At 36.9% G+C, this 26576-nt stretch overlaps 1 protein-coding gene across 2 annotated transcripts in view; it reads right to left on the bottom strand.

Annotated features, from left to right (window-relative positions):
• The window catches only part of GALNT2 (polypeptide N-acetylgalactosaminyltransferase 2), a 263261-nt gene that overhangs the window by 9001 nt on the left and 227684 nt on the right, over positions 1-26576 (bottom strand). For both annotated transcript variants that reach the window (XM_001369258.5, XM_056816138.1), the window contains exons 11-15: positions 25651-25777; positions 20584-20676; positions 19740-19823; positions 13078-13204; positions 3109-3228 (exon numbers count right to left, since the gene is read on the bottom strand). In XM_001369258.5, the coding sequence (XP_001369295.1) occupies positions 3109-3228; positions 13078-13204; positions 19740-19823; positions 20584-20676; positions 25651-25777 (551 nt within the window). The remainder of the gene's footprint in view (positions 1-3108; positions 3229-13077; positions 13205-19739; positions 19824-20583; positions 20677-25650; positions 25778-26576) is intronic.

The raw sequence follows: 26576 nt of genomic DNA, 5'->3' as shown, positions 1-26576 counted from the left end.
AAAAATGCAAGAGAAGTTATAAATGTAGGATGGACAATACTTGCTAACTAACTAGATATGTGAGACTGCAGCAGGAGGTGAGGATGATTGCAGGATTGAGAACCTTAGTTACTGAAGGATGGTGGTGATTGCATAAAAGCCAGAAGAATTTTTTCCAAAAGCTGTCAGGGTTGGGGAAAAAGAGGAAATAGTATGGCCAGACCCATATGAGCAATATTTGCAGAACTTGATGATCTGGTGTTTCTGAAAGTAAATTCAATATTAATACATATGTACTCCTTATATGTGCCTGATAAGAGATATTTTAAGGAATCTTGAGAGTATTTGGAACCAAGCACCTTCCTACCATGGCTGAAATGCCCATTGCAGAGGGACGTCCATTTTTATCTTACTTGTAAACATCTTCTCAAAAAAGGTTTCCAAATCCACTTTAGGCAAAACTTCCCAATTGGTCACAATTCTTTGAAAGTAACATCTATATAATAATATCTCAGACTTGCTCTCTGACACTGGGAAAATCACTAAGTTTCATCATAAAAATCAATATTTATTGACCTTGCAGTGAATGCAGCAATGTATTATAGCTAGTTGCCATCCAGGCTATCCTTACGGGGATGAGGGACCTAATCATGACGTGGGAGGCAGTGGGCAGTGAGGTGGAAGGAAGTTCTTTGGAATAACTCCACTCTAGAACCATTAGTTAAGTGAATTATTGCATGGTTTGATATAATACTCAGGTTATAACTTCTCTATTCCTCTTCTATCTCATAATAAAGACCAACAAGTGAGCCAATGCCTTAGTTTATCAGTGAGAGTGAGTTATGGACATGTTTTTGGTGCCTGGGATTGTTCCAAAGCATTAAATAGTAACCCTATGGTCTATGAACATGTTTAGAAAAATCTGATAATCCTATTTCAATATAATTGGTTTTCTTTGTAATACTATGTATTATTTAGACATTTATATTTTATTAATATTTTTAAATATTTAGAAATATTTTTGTGAACATGAATCAAGTAACCATGAAAAAAATATTCTAAATTAATTAAATAAATAAATGTAAAATTTAAAATAAAATAAAATGAGGATGTTGGAAAAAAAGAAAAAAAAAGAAATATTGTTCTGAGAAGGGGTCCATAGGCTTAATTAGGCTGCCAAAGGGATCTGTGAAAAATAGGCCACATCAAATAGGTTAAGAACTTCTGTTCTAAGCTGCATTCAAGGAGTCAGACAAGGGAGAAAAAGAGCATATAATATGAACTATAAATTATGCTGCATAAATGTTAGCTCTTATTACATACAATATCCTAGACTAGACTGCATAATTTAGTAGTTATAGCAATGAATTTAGGGTCCAATCTCACTTTAAATCCTGGCTATGTCACTTACCACCTGTATGACCATCAGCCAAGCTTAGTGTAGGTCTCTGTTTTTTCATCTATAAAAGGAGGGGGTTAGACAGGTATAATGGCTAAAGTCTTTTCTAGTTAAAACTCTTTGATCTTCTGAATAATATACAAGAAACATGTCATCAAATCTTGCTCATTTGGATCTTAATGATCCAGATGTGGCTTATCTTTCAAATAGTTAAAAAATAAAGAATGCAGAAGAAAATAAAATAAGACTCCAAAGTGAAAACACTAAATATATATATATATATATACACATATTGGGAGAGGAAGTTCTTCCCAGGGAACTCGCTACCCTAATGAAATCATATGCAGTTTAAAAATTGTAAATAATTTCTCTCTCTGTAGAAACAGCTGGGATGTCATTTATAAGCAGGGAAAACATAGTCTAAAATCTATATGTTATGCCAAGACCCTAGAAATAAAACATTCCTCCAGCTTCACAGTTGAAAATTAATTTGTGTATTTTGAAAAAAATTAAAAATAACTCCCAATAATGCAATATAAATAGCAAGGTTCTGTAGGATTAATTCTAGTTTTTCATGAGTCTTGCTGATTTAACTATTAGCACCCACACTGATTGTAGATTAGGGTATATGCCTTGCTTGAAATAAAATTTCATTTTTTTTACAGGCCATCCTTCTGTAATTCAGACTAATTCCACCTGGCCTCTCACTGAGTCAGTCCAAATTTTGCTATATTAGGCTAACTTTTGCATAATTTGGACAACTGGGGAAACCTGACAGTTGCCTTGACTCCTTTGTTCTAAAATTTTAGTAAAGATTTACAGAACAGTGAATATTGTCTGTCTGTTGTCTTGCATCTTGCACTTATACTACGAGTAGGTTTTCCAGGCAGCATGAATCTAGGTGTCAAGCATTAATTTTGTCCGGTGGTCATTAGTATGAAATTAGTCATTCAACAAATATCGAGTGCCTGCTGGAGAAGAGGAGACCCGGGGGTGCATGGCTTTTGTCTTCAAGAACTGTAAGGGCTGACATGGGTCAGAGATATTTAACTCATTCTAATTTGGCACTCAAAAGCAGAACTAGAAGCAACGGGCAAATAGAGGAGAAATAAATTTAGATCTGGTATTGGAAGAAACTTCCTAGGAATTGGTGCCATCTGTAAGTGTTAAGAGACAGCTTGGGAAGGTAGTGGGTACCTCATCAGTGAGTGTCCTCAAGCAGAGGCTCTATAACTGACCACTGGTCCAATATCCCGTAGAAGGCATTCTGTGGTGGGGTGTAGGTTGCTCTAGAGGTGTGACTATGGTCAAATCCATTTCTCAGTGCCACTGAGACTGGATGGTTGGATTAGATGGCTTCTAAGGTCCTTCCAAATTCTCTGAATATGATGCTATGTTCAAGGATCATGTGAAGAGTGAGGGAGGCATAATGTGTGGTCCTTCCTTAAAGGAGTTTAGTTTAGTTGGGGGTAGGAGGGAGAAACACGTTAAAACAAACAAAATCACTGATGAAAAGAAGCAAACTTTGGCCAAATGAAATGATTCTCTTGGAACACTGGCAGGTTTGTAAGGCAAAATAAGAGGAATGGAAGAGAACACAAGCAATGGGAGACATTCTGCACTCCTGGGAGGATGACTATCCATTGGATGTCTCAGAATCAAGAAGTCATCCAGGGTGGCTTTGAATTCGTAAAGGAGCCCAGGCTCTCTCCTCTTTTGGTTGTACCCACCTGTCTACTGTCGTTTTCTCTGCAGCCCTGTAGTTTTATGAGGGATCCAGGAGCTCTGTCCACCACAGTAAGGCACAAATCCATATGTTTTACTGACTTGTCCTTTGTTAAGGCCCATTCCTGAAATACAAATACAAAACTAAATTAAGTGCCGCGCCACAGTATTTGTGAACATAAAAAGACATACAGGGAGAATCTGAGGTCAATCCTAGCCTGGGATAATACTAGAAATATGGACGTGAGATTCCTCAGTTCAATATTTTGCTCTGCCATTATTGTGTGACTTCTTTGTAGACAACTCATTTCCCACTCAGCTGCATTTGTTTTGGACTTCTTTGGTGAGCCAGGGCTAGAGTCAGGAAGACCTGAATCAAAGCTGACTCAGGCTTATGACTAGCTGTGTGATCTTGGGCAAGGCATTTAAACCTGATTGCCTTGGTTTCCCCATCTATAAAATGAGTTGGAGAAAGAAATGACAAATTACCCCAGTATCTTTGCCAAGAAAATCCCACATATCGTCATGAAGAGTCAGACACACCTGAAATGACTAGGCATCAAAGAAAACTCATCATCTTGCAAGATCCAATCAGCCTTGCTATGCACACTTCATCTCAACCCATTGCCCCTCTTGTTGGCAGGTAGAGCCATAAACTCCTCTATTTGAGGAGAGGGAAGAAAATTGACATTTCCTCACACATTTCCTCAGTTCCCACTTGGCTGCACTAAATTTGGATTTCTTTGCCTTCTCTGTCAATATCCTACACTGTCTATCCATCCTTTTCAGCTTTCTTTTATGTGCTGTCTTCCCTCATTACATTGCAAGCTCTTTGAGGTTAGAGACTGCCTCTCTTTTGTAAAAATATATCCTCAGTGCCTGGCAAACAATAAGTACATAATAAATGTTGACTAGGGGCACTAAAGTAAAAAGAACTGAATTTGCATTCAGAATTTGCAATTGGAACTCAGGTCTGCAGCTTATTAACTGTGTGATCTTAGCTAATTATTTCCCTTCTCTAGGTCTGCATTTCCTTTCTCAAAAAAGGAGCTGGACTGGATGATCTCCAAGGTTTCATCTATCTTTAAAGTATGATGATCCTATGACAACCTCTTGGCCTTAGTTTTCTTTCTACCAGTAAAATAGAAGGGATGTTTACTTCAACCTCAATTTTGGAGGGAGGAGGTGTTGTTCTTGTCATTTCATTGGAAACTATATGACAGTGATTAGAGTACTGGATATGGAGTTAGGAAAAACTGAGTTCAAATCCAGCCCCAGCAAGTAACTAGCTGTGGGATCCTGAGTGAGTCATTTAAATTTTCTTTTTTTCCCTTCCTACCTTCCTTTCTCCCTCCCTCTCTTTCTTCTTTCCCTCCTTCCTCCCTTTTTTCCTTTCTTTCCCTTACCTTCCATCTTAGAATTAATACTATGCATTGATTCCAAGGCAGAAGAAGGATAAGGGATAGGCAGTGGGGGTTAAGTGACTGGCTCAGAGTCAAACAGCTAGGAAGTATCTGAGGCTAGATCTGAACCCAGGACCTTTCATCTCTAGGCCTAGCTCTCCATCTACACCCAAATGCCCCCTTACTTAACCTTTCCAAACCACAGTTTCCCCATCTGTAAAATGGTGCTATCCCATAGGGTTGTTTTGAGGATCAAATGAGATAATGTGTAAAGCCTGATGCAAACTTTAAAGAATTACATAAATTATACCATTCTTTTCCTCATCAGGGGTCCCTGGTGCCCCACTCCCTCCATTGTGGCAGACTAGCAATCCATCAGAATTTATAGTCTTAGTGACCTGTCTGAGTACCTGAGAGCTTAAGTGATTTGCTCATACAGCCAGTATGTGTCAAGGAAAAGGAATGGACCCAGCAATATCTGAATCCAAGACTGATCCTCCATCTACCATGCTATGTTGCTTCTCATTTCAACCTGAATCATACTGATTCACTGATGATTAGAAAGTTCTCTAGTATCCTCAGCATCCAACAGTATTAGTTCTCACACTTAAGACAAACTAGAACTCAATGAAAATTTCTATGACTAAGTATGAATGGTAGCCTTTTGTTATCAGACAGCATGATGATATATTTGTAGACACTGTCTTTCTGTAATACTTTTCCCCCCTAGGAGGGTTACTTCATCAATATAAGAACTCAATCTCAGGCAGACTTAAGCCATTGATAAGAAATAAGGAGGACAAGGAAGAAGTTGAAGGGTTTTTTGTTTTGTTTTGTTTTGTTTTTTGAAGAAGAAGAAGAGAAGAGAAAGAAGGTTGAGTGGAAAGAATCTGTGTTGGAAAGAATCTTACATTTTGAAAGCATACATTAGGAGGGGTCACAGGAAATGTGCCATTTCCTGAGACTCGATAAAAAAGCTTAGGACCATATGATGTTTCTTCTTGTTATCTCTTGCTTTAATTATTTTAAAAGCAGACTTCAGTTGAATCCCAGCAAAACTAATTTAGCTATGCAAACAACAGAGCAAGTTACCACTTTGGTCTTTCCACTGCAATTAAATTCACTGAATTTGTAACAAAATTCATAAATATTTAAGGAATCATTTTTATTTTTTTAATTGCCACTCTTAAAACTTAGGCCATAAATTTTCTTGTTTCCTATGTCTGTTGAACCTCAGCTAGAAGCCTGATAACAAAACTGACTTTTCCAAAGCACTATCCCTCTTTACCCTGTTAGGAAATATTCTTCCATCTTCTCTATCCCCACTTGTAGCATATCATGCTTAGTTATTTCATTCTGATTCTTTCCAGAAAGGAATGACTCTTCTCTAGTTAGAACAACTAACTCCACTGAAGGCAGGAACATTTACATTTTATTTATTTAGGGAGCTGGACCTGGTGTGTGTGCTTTTATTATTATGCACAGTGCCTGGCACATAGTAATAAATATTTGTTGACTGGATCACTGAAAAGGGGGCACCTGGGCATTATCAAGAATTTAGCTTTGTCTTTGCTTTCTGTCATTCTACAATTTTGTTCTGACTTGGCTTTGTCCTCCCAGTTCTTTTCACACACTCTCTCAAATTCTACCTTCTACATAAGACCATTGCTGGTCCTCCCATTGGTTAGCAGCTGATCCTTAAATTTACTTAGTATATATTTTCTATTTATCCTGCAGGAGGCTAAACACCAATCCCTAAAGCCAGGCACTGATTTCTTTTTTATCTCTATATTCCCAGTGTCTAGCACAGAACCTGATATAAAGTAGACCCCCAGATCTTTAGTGGAGAAAAAGGATGCTCACAGAGGGATTACATCCAGGGACTAAAAAGACTGATCTTGACCAGACTGTAATTACTTTGAATGAGTCTGTCTCTATTCAGTGCACAAATTGTTATCTGATTAGGCTGTCCCTTTAGGAGGTCAGACAGAATTCGGCTGGGGGGGGGGGTCACGTCCCCCAGGAGCTCTATGTTACCTCCCTGGGCATCAGGGCATCAAAATCCTCCCCCCTCCCTGAAAGATTTTCTGAGAGTGGCTGGGCTGGGTAGGGGCAAGGGGACAGCCAAGTGACCGACAGTCATTCCAAGAGGAACAATCAGGGACCAACTATTAACCAGGGCAGGACCATCAAGCAAGATGCCACCACTACTACTCTTAAGACATAATACTAACCTTCTGTGGAAGAACAGGAAGCCAATTATAGACAAACTTTACCAAGAGACCTACTGATATGGCATTGGCTGCCTCGACCCACTCTGTCTTATGTTATCGCCATTGAGGTAAAAGGGGCAATCTATTTCCTGAGCTGAAGCTACATAGGAAATCGTTAAAATCCAGGGGCACCAGGAACTATACAACAGAGATTCATTCAAAGAGGTGTACTGGGTGACTCTTTAACAGGGATATTTATAGGTCTGCTTGAAGACATTCAAAAGGAATGCACAGAAATGAATCACTTTCTAGCTCTTAACATGAGGTCCCCCTCTCCCTTAATTTGGTTTGATGAAGTAGGCAAAATATTTTTTAATATGATGAAATGGGAAAACTGGGTAGGGAGTAGAGTATTGGGGCCAATTTAGAGGAAAAGTCTAAATTGTGGAATTTTTGAAAAAGGATATATATATGTATATAAATATATGTATATATGTGTATACTTTTGAATTCATATGTATAATTGATATCATAATGCTTGCCTTCTCAAGGGATGAGGAATGGTAGGAGGAAAAGAAAGAATTCTGAAACTCAGAATTTAAAAAAATGAATTAAAAATTAAACATGTAACTGGGAAATAGTTAATAAAATTTTTTTAAAAGGATATGCACTTTTTATAATTTTCAAAGACACACAAAAATGCAATTAGCCCAACCAAATGTAATTTGGACAACGTCCTCATGGTACCTATTTTACATATGAGAATGATTTGTAATCATCATAACCATTTCTACACAAAGGCTATTTCTAAAGCATCACAGAACTGTAGAGTTAGAAGGAACCTCCAAGACCATTTATGCCAACTCCTACCTAGGGAATGAAGTTTTGTCTACGATATCTTCAACAAGTGCCAAGTGCCAATCTAGTCTCTGGTGGTCACTTAGAATCTGCCTGAAGATGTCTGGGACTGGAATAACTCAATATCTCTCCAGACACTCAAAAACATTTTTTGGACAGAGCTAACTGTTAGCAAGTTTTTCCTTACATGAAACCAAAATCTTTCTGAAGTGATTAAAAATATTTCCTTAAGTTTAAAAGAAATTTACATTGTTAATTGGTTTAGGAAAAAAACTCTTTAAAAATAGAACATAAGTAAACTTAGCCTTTAATTATCATATACTCTGAATTGGCAGAGGTCTGAATTAATGAATTTTTACTACATATGGTTCCAAACTCTCAAAAAAGTAGATTTCTTACTTACATTACTTTTTAAAGTCTGAAATTCAGATCTATTAACTTTATTTCTCTTCTCCCTGCAGTTGTTTTGACCCAGTGCTTTTGACTTGAAGGTAGAGGGAGAAAGGAATGAGGAATATTCTGTAATTTGGGATATTGACAAAGGGTTAGAAAAAGAGGAAATTAAAAAAAAATTATATTGTCTCTTTGCCCCTTCTTTTGTATAGTTCCAGACCTCCCAAAGAAATATGTGTGTAATCTCTGGAAAGGGTCCATCCCAGCCTCAAGTGGGGCTCTTCAATCATCACACTTGTGTGAATACAAAAGCTATTGGCAGCACTAGCTCAAAAAGTCCTAGTTTCATGAATACAAATTAAATTAGAGACCTTGCCTCAGGCCTTTAGGGGGCAGCTAGATGGCATGACAGATAGAGTGCCAAACCTAGAGTCGGGAAGAATCATCTTCCTGAGATCAAATCTGGCCTAAGACACTAGCTGTGTGGCTCTGGGCAAGTCACTTGAATCTGTTTTTCTCAGTTTCCTCATCTATAAAATGAGTTGGAAAAGTAAATGGCAAACCACTCCAGAATCTTTGCCAAGAAAACTCCAAATGGGGTCACACAAAGAGTCAGAGAAGGAAATCCTGTCTACAACATCTCCTGCAAGTGCCAAGTGCCAATCTAGTGTCTGGTGGTCATTTAATATCTGCCTAAAGTTGTCTGAGACTGAAATAACTCAAATATCTCTCCAGATACTCTAAATTATTTTTGGACAGAGCTAACTATTAGTCAGTTTTTCCTTACATGAAATTGAAATTTTCATGAAGTGATAAAAAATAAGTTTTTACATTGTTAATTGGTTTAGGAAAAGGAGCTTTAAAAATAGAGCATAAGTAAACTTAGCCTTTAATTATCACATGCTCTCAACTGGCAGGGGTCTGAATTAATGACTGAAAATGACTAGACAACAAGGTCTTTGGACTCAACATATCTTATTTGTAATAGGAACAATTAAGAATCATTTCAAAAATAAAACTTTGGGCAGAATTGGATTTACATAAATGTACAGTGACTCCCTACTATGTTGGTGGCAACAAATTCATGTTCTTTGGTTTTTGCCCTTTCTGCCACATCACAATCCATATAACAATTCCTATCAATTATACGTGTTTTTTTCTTTCTCTTTTATACCTTTTCTTTCTTGATTTACCTTATTTCAGTTTTCCCTGTCCTCCTTTACACTGACATCTTATTCTTATTCTCTGATTTTTCTGCCCACTCTCCACTTCCAACGATGTATCATGGAAAGTCACAGCAGCCAATATCCAAAGGAAAGTCTTGGACTCATCCTACCCAACCCTTGCAACTACTTCTACCTGCATTTCACTGGATACAAGCTTGCTAACAGGTAGAATTTAAGTCTTTTCCCAGAGGGGAGGATCATGCATTATGGTCAAATGGACTTCACAAATGCTGAATAAATGTTCTAACATAAAGTAATCTCTAGATTTTTTTTATAGATATTATTTTACACTTTTTTACTTTACACTTTAGAGATATCATTATACACACTCCCTTAAAGATAAAGTGAATCATTACCAAGAATATATAGTTAACTTCATGAAGAGCTGTGAAGATCATATGCTTATTTTAATAATGCAACATTTTTCTTTTTTTCTTCTGGAATTAATTTCCCAAAGGTGAAGTTAAATAGAAAGTTTCATTTTCAAGTAGAATGCCCTACCACATTTCACTATGGGACACTGGCACTCTTTTTACTAATCAACCCCCAGCAGGGTCAGCTGGTACTTAAAACAACTCAACTGTCAAGATATTGGCAAACATACATTCCACCAATGTTTCCAATAACTAGCAAAAGCTGTACTGGTGACATTATATTACTATTCACACTGGGGCTTTGCTGATCCTCAATGTCATATCTCAGGGCAGAATCATGCTCAGTCAAACAGACCCTAAGAAAATAGGCAAAACATGTTCAAAGCCAAGAGCCCATTTTCACAGTTCATAGTTGACAAGACAACATATGGAAGCAGGCACATATTTCCCAAATGGAGAAACAGGGTTATCATCCAAGGACTCATCAGCCCAGAGTTTTAAGGCCTGAAAATTTCCTGACTGGTTACTTGGATAAGATAATAGATATAAAATTGGTTATTGTTGCCAAATGTTTATTGGGGATCAGGGACTTTCTCTTCCCAGTCTTTGTTTACCCTAAAACTCATTTCTACTCCTCCTCCATGAGACAGCCTCTACCAGAGTATGGTAGATATGCCAAGTCTTTATTGATTTAATGGACTGGAGATTGTAATAGTTTCCACTTCAGGAAGAGAAGATTAGATTACATGTTTTCTTCAAGGTCTATGAAGTTATTTTATGCCTTTAAGAGGTCTCTTTTAAAATGCAATTATTCTTCAAGGGGTTAAATTATAACTTTATCAGCTAACACTATACTCTGTAAAACAGTATCAGTTAACACCCTGATTATTAGACGTATCTTGGAAGAGATTAGTTGACAGAGAAGAGAAGAATAGGACAAAATAAAGATTTTTGGGGATGAGAGAATGCTAAGGAGATCGGGGTGTCCAAAGGCAAGCTTTTCTGACTACTTTTACTAGGACCAATTAGGTACTATGCCTTCTTGTGCAATGTCTTTGCTATTGACAATACCATCAGATAGGCACTGAGCACCCAGATCCGAGGATGAAAACATCAATTCAGAAACCCTAATCTTATTTGTGAAGGTGGTGATGGGTATTTTTCTATTGTAAGTTTGTACTCAAATAGGGTCTAGGAAATCACTCCTCCAGAAGGGAGGAACATTTGAGTGAAAACAGAGGGACACTGGGGGCAGTGTGGTGGCTCAGTGGATTGAGAGCCAGACACAGAGATGAGAAGTCCTGGGTTTAAATCTGGCTTCAGATACTTCCTAGCTATGTGATCCTGGGTCAATCACATAACCCTAATTATCTCACCCTTACCACTCTTCAGCCTTAGAACTAATACATAGTATTGATTCATAGATGGAAGGAAAGGGTTTAGAATACACATGGAAATTGATGAAGCTGGTAACTGGATGGGTGCAACATACTCACTGGTCCCAAGAGTTGATTTGTTATCTGTTAAGTCAGTGAGGAGGGAGCCAAAGATCATCTAGAAATCTGGTAGAAGAGTAAGCAAGGATACAACTTTTGGAAAAGGAAAGAGAGTTTTTAGGCTGTAAAGAATGAGGAAAACAGCTCAAAATGCAGAATTCATAGGATCATAGATTTTGAGCTAGCTGGGATTGTAGAGGTCATCTAGCCCAATCCAATTTTACAGATGAGGAAACAAAGGCTTAGAAAAGTTAAGTGATTTGTTCAAGGTTTCACAGCCAATGAGTGGCAAAGATAGGATTTGAATCCAGCTTTATTCAATCCAAATCCAGTTCTTTTCAGTGTATAAGGTCTGCATCATGATGACATGGGCTTTGGGGCATGTGCTCTCCAAAGTGGAGCAGGTCCAGATGTGAGTCTAGGACAATAAATAGAAAAACAAGCCACCTCAAGAGCATGAGAAGGTAGGACAATTAGCTAGTAATACATATTAGGCAGGTAGTTAGGTATAGTGGATAGAGCATTGTGTCTACAGTCAGGAAGGCCTGAGTTCAAATCCAGTCTCAGACACTTACTAATTGTGTCACCTTGGACAAGCCGCTTAACCTCAGTTTGCCTCCATTTCCTCAACTATAAAATGGGGATAATAATATTATTACGTCCCAGAGTTATTGTGATGATCAAACAAGATATTTGTAAAGTGCTTAGCACAATACTTAGCATATAGTAGTCATTATATAAATGCTAGCTATTATTATTAGCTAGTAAGTTTGTTGAGAAAAATCACCAAAGTCAAAGAATAGGTCAAAGACCATTATAAATCTCCAGAGGATGAAGTAAAAATTTCTAAGAAGGTGAGGGAAACTATTGCCAGGCTTAGTGAAGGATGCCTGGTAGAGAAGATTCTATGAAAGTGATTGAAGAAGAGTCTTTCACAAATCAGGAGAACTCATACACAGAAAGAGTAAGGGAGAAGGAGAAGGTTCTTAAAGGGACTGAGACTTTGGATGGTTCAGAAAACCTGAATTTACTTTTGAACAGCCAGCATCAGACTGGATAACCTCTGAGGTCCCTTCCAACTCTTAAATTCTGTGACTGGGACAAGACTTAGTAGAAGGAGTCAATGAAGGAAGTTGGCAAAGTTTGTCTTTGCTAGAATAAACACCTTTTGCTATTTTAACCTTACTGTAATTATTTATAAAGAATGTCAGAAAATTTAATAGCAACCCTATGTGTTAGTTTCAAGGAATAAGGCAGGAGAAGGAAAAAGCCTCCATGTCCTCTCTTGGAGGCAAAAGTAGGGTAGTGGGAATCCAAGTCAAGAAAAGGCATAGTAATAGGTAGAAAGGTATTTATTGTAGAGACAGGCTTTTTTTTTTTAAGTGTTGGGGCGGAGAAGAATAGAAGAATGAGTTCATGTGTGTGCACAAGACAGAGAGAGGAGAGAGTAAGAGAAGAGGGGAGGGTGGGGTAGCGCGCACGCGCACGCAAGAGAGAGAGAGAGAGAGAGAGAGAGAGAGAGAGAGAGAGAGAGAGAGAGAGAGAGAGAGAGAGAGAGAGAGAGAGAGAGAGAGAGAGAGAGAGAGAGAGAGAGAGAGAGAGAGAGAGAGAGCGCTCTCAAGCCAGAAGACTAGAGTTCAAATTTTGCCTCTGATGTATAATATATGTGTGACTTGGGTCAAGTAACTTGACATTCTTGGACCTATGCTCTCTATCTGTAAAATACTGGGGTTGGTCTAGATAGTCATTTAGGTCCTTTCCAACTCAAAGCCTACACTCCCTGTAGAGTGAGCCAGTAACAACACAATTTTCCTTCAACTCCAAGGCTGGATGCTAAAATGGCAATGAACCATGTACCATGAAAATCCTGTAATCCCAATGCTCATGATCAGGTAGAAATTTTTGTTTGCTAAGGAAAAGTTAGATAAAAGGATTTCCAACCTCTGGATCTCCCATCATTCTTCCCATTTTAGGGCTTAAGAGATGATCAATCTTGACCCAGGAAACATACCTGGTTTCCCCCAGAGTTGTGGCACTCATAAACTCCTACAACACCATCTGCAAAATGTCCCAAAGTATCCAGGCAATTGTTACCCTGCTGCAATGCTCCAAAAGCTATATCCTGATGGTCAGGAACCCTGAAAAGCAAAGTAGGAATTATTATTTTAATTTCACTTCTCCCTCCTCTTTTCCATGAAATTCTTTATCTCATTGGTTTCATTTAAAATGACGATTACCCCAGTGAAGCAGAAATGCTTTATGAAGAGTCTTATGCTAGGGTTGTGACAGTGAGATCCCTAAAAATCTATATTAAAGTAAGGCTAAATTGAGTAGATCTTTCCTTCCTTCCTTCCTTCCTTCCTTCCTTCCTTCCTTCCTTCCTTCCTTCCTTCCTTCCTTCCTTCCTTCCTTCCTTCCTTCCTTCCTTCCTTCCTTCCTTCCTTCCTTCCTTCCTTCCCTCCTCCTTTCTTCCCCCCCCTACAATTTTCAGGAAAGTATAAAGTTCCTGAAGTCTTCTGGCTTGATAACAGTAATTAAAAACATGATTAATGAATTCATATCAAAGGAAAATTTCTTTTGGCTCACATTTTTGAATGCACCTGTATTTGGCCTTTAAACAGTAAAGGTGGGGCAGGGGTTCTAATTGTAACTTCTATACAGAAGTTAAGAGCTGGTATTGGAGCAGGCCTAAGCAGTAAGGTTGATTAGTCAACCCTCAGCTACTTCAGTGAAGGAACAGCCAATGGGGGCACAAAGGATTTTTATTTCATTTTTTATTTTTAAATTTTTAAAAAATATTTTCTATGTTTCCATTATACATTTTCTTTCCCTCACTTCTTCCCTCCCCATGCCCAGAGTTGAAAAGCAATTCTACTGGGTTATATAAATATTATCACTTGATATCTATTTCCACATTATTCATTTTTGCAATAGAGCAATCTTTTAAAATTAAACCCCCCAAATCATGTACCAATATAAACAAGACATAAGTTGTATATTTTTCTTCTGCATTTCCACTCCCATAGTTCTTTCTTTCGATGTGTTGCTACTAGTAGTGAAGTCCATTACATTCAATTGTTAAACTGTTTCACTTTCTGTATACAATGTTCTCTTGGTTCTATTCATTTCACTCTTCATCAGTTCATTGAAGTTCTTTCAGTTCATATAGAAATCCTTCAGCTCATCATTCCTTATGGAACAATAGTATTCGATCACTATCAGATAACACAACTTGTTCAGCCATTCCCCAATGGACACCCCCTCATTTTCCAATTTTTTGCCACTATAAAGAGTGCAACTATGGATATTTTTGTACAACCCTTTTTAATTATCTCTTTGGGATATAAACCCAGTAGTGGATCAAAGGGCATGCATTCTTTTAAAGCCCTTTGGGAATAATTTGAAATTGTCTTCAATAATGGTTGGAACAATTCACAACTCCACCAGCAGTGTATTAGTGTACCAATTTTGCCATATCCCCTTTAACAGTAATTATTTTCTTTTACTGTCATATTGGCCAATCTGCTAGGTGTGAGGTGGTACCTCAAAGTTTTTTTTTCTTGTGATTATTGATAGTTTTGATTTCTTCATCTGAAAAATGCCTATTCATAGCCTTTGACCATTTGTCAATTGGGGACTGTCTTGTTTTTTTTTTGTACATTTGGCTTATTTCCTTATATATTTGGGAAATTAGACCTTTGTCAGGGAATTTTGTTATAACAATTTCCCCCCAGTTTGTTGCTTCCCTTCAAAATCTGACTGCATTGGTTTTGTTTGTACAAACCCTTTTTAATTTAATATAATAAAATTTTTTAATTTTACAATTTGTAATGTTCTCTCTCTTGCTTGGTCTTAAATTTTCCTTCCTTTCCCACAGATCTGACAGGTAATTTATTTATGATTTTGCTCTTTATATTTAAGTAATTTATTTATTTTTAATTCATCTTGGTATAAGGTATAAGATGCTGATCGAACCCAAAGTTTTCCCCATACTGTTTTCCAATTTTCACAGAAGTTTTTGTCAAATACTGAGTTCTTGTTCCAAAATCTGGGATCTTTGAGTTTATCAAACTCTAACTTGCTGAGGTCATTTACCCTTAGTCATTCCATTGATCCACCCTTTTATCTCTTAGCCAGGACCATATTATTTGGATGATGACTTCTTTGTAGTACAGTTTAAATCTAGTACTGCTAAGCACCGATCCTACCCATTTTTTTTTTCATTAGTTCCCTTGATATTCTTGGTCTTTTGTTCTTCCAGATGAACTTTGTTATAATTTATTCTAATTTTATGAAAAAAAGGTTTTTAGTAGTTTGATAGATATGGCACTGAATAAGTAAATTAGTTTAGGTAGGATTGTCATTTTTATTATATTAGCTCATCCTACCAATGAACAATTAATGTTTTTCCAACTGTTTAGATCTAGTTTTATTAGTGTGAAGTGTTTTGTAGTTGTGTTGATAGAAATCCTGAGTTTGTCTTGGCAGATAGATTTCCAAGTATTTTATATTGTATAGAGTGATTTTAAATGGAGTTTCTCTTTCTAATTCCTGCTGCTGGATGTTGTTGGAAATACATGGAAATGCTGATGATTTATTTGGGTTTATTTTGTATCCTGCAACATCTCTAAAGTTGTTGATTATTTCTACTAGCTTTTTAGTTGATTTTCTAGGATTATTTAAATATATCATTATATCATCTGCAAAGAGTGATAGTTTAGTTTCCTCATTGCCCATTTTAATCCCTTCAATTTCTTTTTCTTCTCTAATTACTAGCCACTTGTTTATTATTTTGAGGAAAGACCTTTCTATTCTAGTGTTTTTTATAATAATGGGTGTTATTTTTTGTCAAAGGCTTTTTCTGCATCTATTGAAATGATCATGTGATTTCTGTTAGTTTGGCTATTGTTATGGTCAATTATGTGGATGGTTTCCCTAATGTTAAACCAGCCTTGCACTCCTGGTATAAATCACACATGGTCATAGTGAATAATCCTTGTGATGACTTGCCATAGTCTCTTTGCTAGTATTTTATTTAAAATGTTTGCATCTGTTTTCATTAAGAAGATCAGTCTGTAGTTTTCTCTCTCTGTATTTGGTCTTCCTGACTGAGGAATCAGTACCATATTTATGCCATAAAAACAATTTGGTAAGACTCCTCCTTTGTTTATTTTGTCAAATAGTTTATATAGTATTGGGATAAATTGTTTAAATTTTGATAGAATTCACCTGTGAATCCATCTGGCTCTGGGGATTTTTTCTTAGAGAGATCCTTGATGGCTTTTAAAATTTCTTTTTCTGAGATGCAATTATTTAAATATTCTATTTCCTCTTTTGTTAATTTAGGCATATTATATTTTTGTAAATATTTTACCATTTCACTTAGATTGTCACATTTATTGCCATATAATTGCTTAAAGTAGCTCTTAATAATTGTCTTAATTTCCTCTTTGAGGTGAGACTGCCATTTTCATTTTTGATACTGTTAATTTGATTATCTTCTTTCTTTTTTTAAATTAGATTTACCAGTATTTTATCTATTTTATTTGTTTTTTTTCAAAGTATCAGCTCCTAGTCTTATTTGTTAGTTCAGTAGTTTTTATGTGTTCAATTTTATTAATTTCTCTCTAATTTTTAGGATTTCTAATTTAGTTTTCATCTGGGGATTTTTAATTTGTTCTCTTTCTAATTTTTTAAGTTGAAAGCCCAATTCATTCATCTCCTCCTTCTCTATTTTGTTTATATATACACTAAGAGATACAAATTTTCCCCTGAGTACTGATTTGGCTGTATCCCATAGATTTTGATATGTTGTTTCCTCATTGTCATTCTCTTCAACAAAAACTGTAATTTTTTCTGTGTTTTGTTTTTTGACCCACTACTTTTGAAGTACAGAGGATTTTTTCTTTGGAACTCAGATGCTCAGATCCAAACTCTAAATCATAAAACCTGGGGAAGGGATGGCACATTAATGATGACCAGATACTTCCTAAACAAAAGGCTTTCTTTTTATAGAGAAAAAGAAGTAAATTATATTCTTAAATTATTTCTGAAGTTAAAAAAATTAAGATATGCCTATATTCACCTTAGTATTCATTTTAGTACCTATAAGCAATTTAAAAGATTTGGGAACAGCTATACGTGTTAAGAAGAAGAAAAAGAAGAAGAAGAAGAAGAAGAAGAAGAAGAAGAAGAAGAAGAAGAAGAAGAAGAAGAACAACAACAACAACAACAACAACAACAACAACAACAACAACAACAACAACAACAACAAACAGAACAGCATTCCCTAAGCTACAGATAAATCCCAGGTCCAGGACTCTCTAAAAGTTTTTACTGAGAAGATAATGTGCTGGCTTTTGTGCATACAATCACTATATTAGGGATCCATAAATCACTACAAAATGCTCTAGGCATATTTGAAATAAGGAATATACCAGAGGAAACATCAAAACTCTCCAAACCATTTCTTTAGAAAGATTAACTTAGGCCAGATTCTGTAACAGAATATATTTTCAGATCTACAAATAAGGTTATCAATCGTCACTTGAGACACAGGACTTAAAGAATAATTTTAAAATAGGACTGGACCTAGGAAGAGAAATATAAGGGAGATTTTTCCTGTCATTTCTCTGCTTTTTGGAAGTAGGTATGGAATATGTATTATAATTCCTATTTTCCCCTAGGGAAACTGGAGCTTAGAGCAATCAAGTACCTTATCTGCTGTCATAAAAGACCAGTGGTAAGCTTAGGACTATAGTTCATGGTTTCTGAGACTATTTTTGACAGTGGTCTTGTAAAAGGCCATTATGCTGGCCTACAGTAATAAAACTTTTTAAAAATGGGATAATAGGCACCTCTTTTTAATACTTCAGGGTAAATAGGAAACTATAAATAACTATATATTTATAATATAAACAACTACAAAATAAAGAAGTAATGCTGCAAAATTAAAATGAACAAGTTTGGTCCCAAAAATATATAAGGAGACACTGCTCTCTCTTTTTTTCCCCTTTTTGGACAAAGGGAGAAGACTATGAATGATTAATGAGTAAAATAGCAGACTTCTACTATGCTTGTTACTTTTTGAGGAATTGTTTTTTTGTTACTATTTTTCTTCTTGTATTGTAAGGGAGTATCTGAGAAAATGAGGAGCAAGAAACAAATTCAGAAAGGTAGGTCATATAAAATTAAATATAGCAATAAAAATATATTTTTTAAGAAAAAAGGATCTGAAACTTCATCAGCACAGGCCACAACCGCACTAACAGCTTAGCAGATAAATCTTAGTAGAACTTTTGCAACTAAATAATTTGTCACCCCAGTGGCAAGTCTTGAGATGAGCTTCCCTGAACTCAGGCTAGTCCTTGGTCAGCCAGATAGAGAGTCCATCACCTGGCCAAGACTGAATACTTTCCAGCTGGTTTGGATCAGCTAGTTTGCATGCCATTATAGTCACCTTCAAAAATCCTAAGGAAGGTTCTTGAGTCCATTAGAGATAGTCTTTCCACCCTCACTCATCCCCTTTTTCTTAAAACCCTTACCTTTGGTTTTAGAATTAATACTGTGTATTGGTTCCAAAGCATAAGAGTGGTAAGGGCTAGGCAATGGGGGTTAAGTGATTTGCCCTGGGTCACATAGCTAGGAAGTGTCTGAGGCCACATTTGAACTCAGGACCTCCTGTTCTTAGATCTGGCTCTCAATCCACTGAATTACTTAGCTGTCCAGTAGAGATAGTGTCTAATGGAAGGTGACATTTACTATGAAGAGGAAAAAAGTGTTGGCTTAGTTCTGACTTTATCTCCTAACACCTACCAGTCACAAAGTATGGAGACAATGCATAGAAGTGTCAAGATAAATACATCAGAAACAGGGTAATATTTCAAGTCAAACTGACTTTTCTTGGTGTTTGTCCTTAATTATGTGATGAAATGGCACTGTTTCGACAACTGAGGGAAGGCAGAATAAATACTAGAAGGGAAGATGTGGAATTTTCTCAGAATAATTTAAAGACCATGATCTGTCTGGTATGGTTTAGGCAAAGTACTTAAAAATGTTAATGAATATTTGACCTTGTTTATAGGGACTTTCTTTTCAATAATACAAGATTTCAATCTATGCAAAGCTGATGATTTTGTATTGTGTACACAATGCCCAACTCTTGTCTGTGACCTTCAGTGAATTCCCTATCGAGCATATACTGAGGAGGGGGTATCACATCATGAATATATTAATGGAGGATGTGGGCTACCTATTGTTATCCCTTACTCTCCCCACATGCTTAACCCATTTTCTTTTTCACTCATATTCTTCTTTGAGGACATCCTTTCCATCACTTTGCTTTTTTAATTACTTTTTTTGGAAGTATGTATCAACATGATCAAATACATAGCATGCCTTTTCAATCCTCTTGGGAGTAATCCTCAGTTTCCGTACTTTAGAAACCAGGGTTCCATAACTGTCAGCCACAAAGCAATGTTAACTGGAAGAGAGGAGGTGGCCTAGGATGTTTCCAACTACCAATGAATTCTAAAAAGAAAAATGGAACCCTAAAATGATACAGTCCAGTCTAGAGTAGCTATCAATGACATAGAAGTGAGAGTCTTTGGGCAAACTTCTCCATCAAGAAGAGTGTCCACCTTCAAAATAAAACCCAGACCATTGGTGACTCACCTTAATTCAGGGTAGACATTTTCAAGGTACCATTTGAAGGGCTTGCAATTAAGTTTCTTCCTTAGTTCTAGTCGACTCTGAATACTAGGAAGAGATAAGGAAAAACCGCCACCATTATTGATAATAGGAAGGGCATTTAGACTACTCCCAATTTGGGTCAACTTACCTTCCCAGTGTTATTTCACAGCACTTCCCTTCATGCATGCTATGTTCTTGTCAACTCATTGCACCCTGAGCTCATCATTCCATCTCCTATCTCCATGCCTTTTCCCATGTACACTCTTTCCCTATCTTTACCACTTATAATCTATACCTTACTTCAAGACTAAGCTCAGATCTTTCCCAGCAGCCTCACCACTCTCTAACCCCTGCCCCCCAACTTCTACAAGATTCTTTTCTTTTTTAGACAATCCCGTTTGTGTCTCAGTGTACATCTATATTTCAGTTCCCATAGTTAAGCCCCAGGGGACAGGGATTGTTTTACTTCCTATTATCCTAGAATTCTAGTACATATTAAACAATTAATTAGTGTTTATTGATGATTTGAATTAGATATATCCTTCCTCTACCCAACACCAAAATATATTCCACTAGGTAGAGAAGAACACCCTTTATTTCCTTTGGTGGGAAGTGTGACTTCTCATGGGATCGTGGTGACTTAAGCTCATGCCTCTACTTTAGGCATTGCAGCTCTACAGCCTTTTGCCTTATCTTGAGGCTAAGATTTATTCTTTGACAACTGGACAGCTTCTGGGATTTGGGGGCCAGAGTACTGGCCAACAAATGCCCAAAGCCCTTCACTGGTAGTTTAAATGAAGCAGAGGAAAGGGGAGGCAATACTTACTTCCCATATGGAACATTTCTGGCTGAAGGCACTGCTGCATAGTAAAAATTTTTATATTCATCCATCCAGACTTCTGCTGCCCTGCGAGTGTTTCTAGAAACAACAACAACAAAAGTGTTTTGAGAAGCTTCCTGCCATCATCTCTGTGTGAACTCCTCCATGGTGACAGCATCTCTCTACCTGGGCCTTTTCATGAAACCTGCCAGCCAAGGAAGGCTCAGGCTATAATACAGCACAGAACAGAGAAAAAGGAAGAGCTTTCTGGAGTACAATCTTCTTGAGGACAAAGGCTATGCCATAGACATCCCAGAGTCCCTCAACATGACCAACATAGTGCCATGCATATGGTAGGCAATCAATGTCAATATATCTTACATGCAAGAGAATTCTTGTTCCTTATCTTTCCAGCAAACTAATTTTTTTAAGAATGAAAGAAGAGATCAGAAGGCTAGCTGGGACATTTTGTTGTAAACATTAAGGAACACAAAAAGAATTTCCATTATCCATAGCGTGCTAGGGTGCTAGGTATGGAGTCTACCATACGCAGTAATAGCTCTGCTCTCCAGGCATTCATAGGTTAAGGGTATGGGAACAACAGACATATTTCTTTAGGGGAGAAAAAAAGAAAGGAAAGGGAAAGAAAAGAAAATAGAGATGATTTAGTGTTTACATTATTCTTTTCTTCCTGTCTGCCTGAGGTGAGTTGGTGTCTTGTTTTGACAAGGAATATAGATTAAAAGGAGATGACCTTAAGAACACATCTCTGGGGCTCACTTTGCATCATACGGGGGCAACATAGACAAGATCTGAGCTTTCATTTGTCAGCTGAAAAACCATATATCCCTAACCTTCACAATCACGCATGGCTCTGCAGCTAATGGAGAGGTTAAACCATGGGCCAAACATCATGGAAATATGAAGATTCATGAGATTCAAGAATATCAAGGCTGGTTAAATTTAAATGTGTAACATTTATTAAAGACTGTCAAACCTACATTCTATCTTAGCAACAAAAATGGTCTCTGAAACAATTGCGGAACATTAAAACAGACTGCCTTGTCTCTTCACATCATGGGTCCAGAACAGACAATGCTGATAATCTCTAAGCACCTGCAACTTTGCAGGTATATTCAATTTTAAGAAAATTCTAAAATATGAAAATTGTTTATACTGTAAGTGTTCCTTGATTTAAAATTACACCGGAATATTCCTTTAAAATAAAACATTGTCTGGGTAAACCACAGATGGTAGGAGAGACACATTTGTAATTGGATGACCTGTTCAAATTCTGACCCTGCCAGCATTAACTTGCATAACTTTGGGCAAGTCATGATAATTCTCTGGGTCTCAGCTCCTTGTTCTTAGAGGAGTTTGGAATAAGATCAGCAATTAGAGTATTATACATTTTATACCTAAAACAACCTTAGAGATCACTGAGTTCAAATTTATCATTTTACAGATGAGGAACTTAAACCCAGGGATTTTTGCACCATTCACCCAAGGTCACATAGCTATCTAAGGTGAGATCTGAACCCAGGTCCTTCTAGCTCCACGTCTTAACTCCTCCTTATTCTAAATCCTAATCTGATTTGCTTTCCAAAGAGCTTTGAGGGCCACATCTCTCACGTGAAGCTGGGGTATGCTGATATTTTCATTTCTGTGAGATAGGATTGGTTGGTGCTTATTGCATCAATTACATTTAAGAGATAACTATGGGAAGTTCCAGAGAAAAAACATTATAAATGCTTTTGGGAATGTCATGGGTCTCCCACATTTCTACTGGGTTTAACAGATATCTTCTTTAATTCCCTGGCCTGGCTATTTACTCACTTAGGAATCTTAAGCAAATCACTTCTTTGGGGGGGGGGGGGGCGGGAGGGCTCAGTTTCTTCCCTGGAAAAATGAAAGATTTGCACTTGATGATCTCTATTGTCCCTTCCAATGCTAACATTTTATGATTCTGGGTTTTATATATAACTCATTCATTCAATTCAATTAACGCATCTAAAATAATAATATAAGACATGTAGCACACTGTGTGAGGTTATATGAAAAGCTACTTTCCAAACAGGAGTTGGGAGGAAAGAAAGCATCATGGAAAAAGTTGTATTGTGAAGGATTATATAAAGTGAAATCTGATTTCCTAAAAAGCTTATTACTTATGGTCAGACTTTCCCTCCTTATTTTCTTGTGTTTTTACTGCTTGCTATCATCCTCTAGTCAGATAGGGAGAACAGAGAAAATTTCAGATCAGTTAGTTTATAATTTTCATTAGCCATTAAAAAAAAGTTTCATAAGTGAAGGGAGTTGAAATTGGTTGATCGCCACTGCTTTCTATCCAGTTTGAATTCTCTGCTACCAATTCAGAGAAAAGCTTCCTTTGGGAAGTCTTCACTTGCTGTGGGAAAAACAACATTCTAGAGTCTACCAATTGGTCCACCAAAACTTAGAATATGAAGGTTTTTCAATTTTTCTAATTAAATTTTCTAGCCCTTGACACAGAGCCTGGCATAAAGTAAGCACTTAATAAATGTTCACTGCTAGAGTGATTGATTTTTCCTTTCCTACCTGTCTTCCAGGCTATTCTTCTTCTGAAAGGAAGGAATACATCAGCAAATATTAAGTGCCTACTATGTGTCAGGCATTGTGTAAAGTTCTTTACAAATATTCTCTCTAATCCATAAAATAACCTGGAGAGGCTGGAGATATTATCCACATTTTAGAGCAGAGGAAGCTGAGACAGACAGAAAAGACTTGCTTAAGGTTGTCTAGAGAGCCACCATCTTTGAGGTCAGATTTTAACTTGAGTCTTCTTGACTTCAGCCTCAGCATTCTATTCACTTAAGTTTAGTTAATGCTAATAGGAATGGAAATCCAACTCTAGAGAACCTCTGGGGATCTAGGAGGGAAAACAATGTGAAGATTGTATCCCCTTTCACCTAAAAAGGTCCCAGGAGATGAAACCTCCAAGCTCCAAAGTAATGATGCAATACCTTACACTTATGACATAACTTTAAGCAAAAATGGCTTCAAAGTTGATGTGTATTCAGTGGTTTATGTGAAAATTTGGGCCTCTTGATAAGAAAATGGAGCCAGGGCTCCAAATTGGGTGCCTTATTTGTGTTCTCAGAGGGGAAGGAACTCCTGAAAATGGGTGGTTTCTCAGTCCCAATAACCTTAGACCTGGGGTTCCAGTAGAAAATAGAGTAGTAGAAGGAAAAAGGAACAGTTAAATTAATAGGGAAAAAATAACTGAGGATCCTGTAGGTCTTAGATCTCCAGGTGAACAAATGGTATGAAGGCGTATACCTACATTGTTGAGAAAATTAACATTAATAGAAGAAAGAACTTTTGTTAGAAGAATTGGGGTAGGAGACTTCAGAAGCTTTGTTGCTGTTATCTCTGATAAGGCAAAATAACTAGTCAATTCAGTCAACTAAATAAAGAATTTCTTTTAAAAAAAAAGATAACCTGATAAACCAGTTATTTGACGGAAATGACCAATCAATTCAGTAAACACATTCAATTCAATGGTTCATGTAGACATAGCACAACCTCACCCTTCTTCCCCTATTTACTATATAAATTGCATTGGGTCATAAATCAATTAGATCTCTCTCCTTCCCTAAACATGCATGCTTACATTAACTCATTTAAAGGAGGCAGTAGGGTGGAGAAGGAAGCTGCCTGTCCTTGGATTCAGGAGATCAGGGTTCAAATTATAGTTTAAACCCTTACTGGTCAGGTAATCTTGGTCAAATGATACAGTAGAAAGAACACTGGCTCTGGAGTTTTAAATCCCACCTTGGCCACTTACTGTGTGGGCAAAGAACCTCAGTTTCCTCATCTGCAAAATAATAAAGATTGGGCTAGATGATCTCGAAGGTCCCTTCTTGCTCTAAACATACAATATTATATAACTTTTATTTATAATTATATATATATATATAAAATAAAGACGTGTATTCTATAACTTCTCTGAATTTCAGATTCTTCTATAGAGCTAATGATAATTATGCTACTTAACTCCATAGGTTGTTGGGAGAGAAAGTATGCTAATGTATGTGTGAGTGTGAGTTAGAATTATTTAGATTCTTTTGAAAAGCACATTGAACCCTACTGCAAAATGACTAGGACAAAGCCCTTGTCCCTAAGGACTCTAAATAATAGGTAAGATACAATATATACATAAATAAAAGAAAGTAGCTCATAATAGGTGAATAAGTGAATTACAAAACAAATGCTAGGGAAGATCTGGATGTCTTTGGATAGTTAGATTTTCTACTAAGTCTCTAATAATAGGCAGGAGATCAATAGGTGCGAATGGTGGTGGAAGGAACTTAAGCAAAAGGATAGGAGGATAGGCAATTCATATGATTTGTCACTTGTTTATATGGGTATAGGATCTGGCGGTTTTGGTTTTTAAAAAATTACCCTATTATGAAAATGAATAATATGGAAATAGGTATCAAGTGACAATACATGTATAACCCAGTGGAATTGCTTGTCAGCTCGAGGAAGGGAGAGGGAAAAGGTAAGGAAGAAAAAATGAATCATGTAACTATGGAAAAATACTTAATAACCAAAAAATAATAAAAATGAATAAATTAGCATATTCCCCAAATCTGTAGCATAAATATCCCTGTGAATTTTAAGGAAAAAAATTTCTAATTTTATTTGACAATACAAATCTTAATATCCAGGTCAGTTGAGGCTAAAGATCCTCTCCTTCAAAACAAAAATATCCTGTGGTTCAGGAGTTTTCTTCAGAGGTTATTTCCCTGGTTTTCCAGGGAAGTATTTAGTTTAGTGTAGTAACCATAACTTGTTCAGGAGAAAGGCAGAATGTTTAACTCAGTGATGGGCCCCCCCTCCCCCTTTTTTAAAATCCTTGCCTTCCATCAGAGAATCAATATTGTGCATAGATACCAAGACAGAAAAGTGGTAAGCCTTAGGCAATGGGGGTTAAGTGACTTACTCAGGATCACACAGCTAAGAAATGTCTGAGGCCAGATTTGCCCTAGGTCCTTCCTGGCTTTTTCTTCCAAAAAATAAAGTGTTACTCACCTGGCAAACACAGTGCCGCTGCCCCCTGGAAAACTATAGGGGTGCTGCTTCCGGAATACATGTCCAACTCGACTACATGGGATGATTTCTAAGCTGCCACCACACTGCCACACTCGGAATGAAATCTCTGCAACATAACTGAGAACAAGTGAGTATTCAAGAACAAGTAAAGGTCCAATATCTAGAGATACTCTCAGTCCTGTTCCAGGTGTGCTTCCAGATCTCTTTATATGTTGACTGGTGAAATGATGCTCCTGAGTCCAATGTTGGTTGATTCAAAGTACTGCAAAGGATTTTCCTAAAATACTTAACCCAGAGGCTTTGATTTTTATAATATCTTCACCTTTTACATTTAAGACCCTTAGAAATCATTAATACAACCTCTCACCTAATGTAGAAATTCCTTTGTCTCTTTAATGTTTCTGGTGAAAGGTAAGTCACTATCTCATAGCATCCATTCCATTTTTAAAAATCATTCTAATTACTGGAATGTTTCTCCTCAATTGAAGAGAAATCCATCTTTATCTTGCAACCAACACTCCTAATTCTACCCTTTAGACTCCCAGGGGAAAAAAGTCTTTCTCTCCTTCTCCCTTCAATAAGTTAAAAAAAAAATTTAAAGATTAGTTTTCTATTTTTTCCCCAGGCTTAACAACAGGAATTCTTTCAGATAATGCTCCTATGAGAGGGCTTCTCTTCTTTTTGCCACCATAGTTTCTCCTCTGGATGTGTTCAGTTTGTCAGTGATCTTAAGTGCAGAATTGCCCATATTACAGATGGGGTCTGACAAGTGACAACATAAGCTTTTTAGCAATCATGTAAGCTTGTCACATTGCTTGTTTGAATTGAACTTGCAGTCAATTAAAATACCTCTAAGTCTTATTTCATATAAACCACTATCAAAAATTTTATCTCCCCATCTTTTG

The sequence above is a fragment of the Monodelphis domestica genome, chromosome 2 (assembly GCF_027887165.1).
Source record: "Monodelphis domestica isolate mMonDom1 chromosome 2, mMonDom1.pri, whole genome shotgun sequence".
Classification (NCBI taxonomy): domain Eukaryota; kingdom Metazoa; phylum Chordata; class Mammalia; order Didelphimorphia; family Didelphidae; genus Monodelphis; species Monodelphis domestica.
This window is presented reverse-complemented; position numbering and strand designations above follow the sequence as displayed.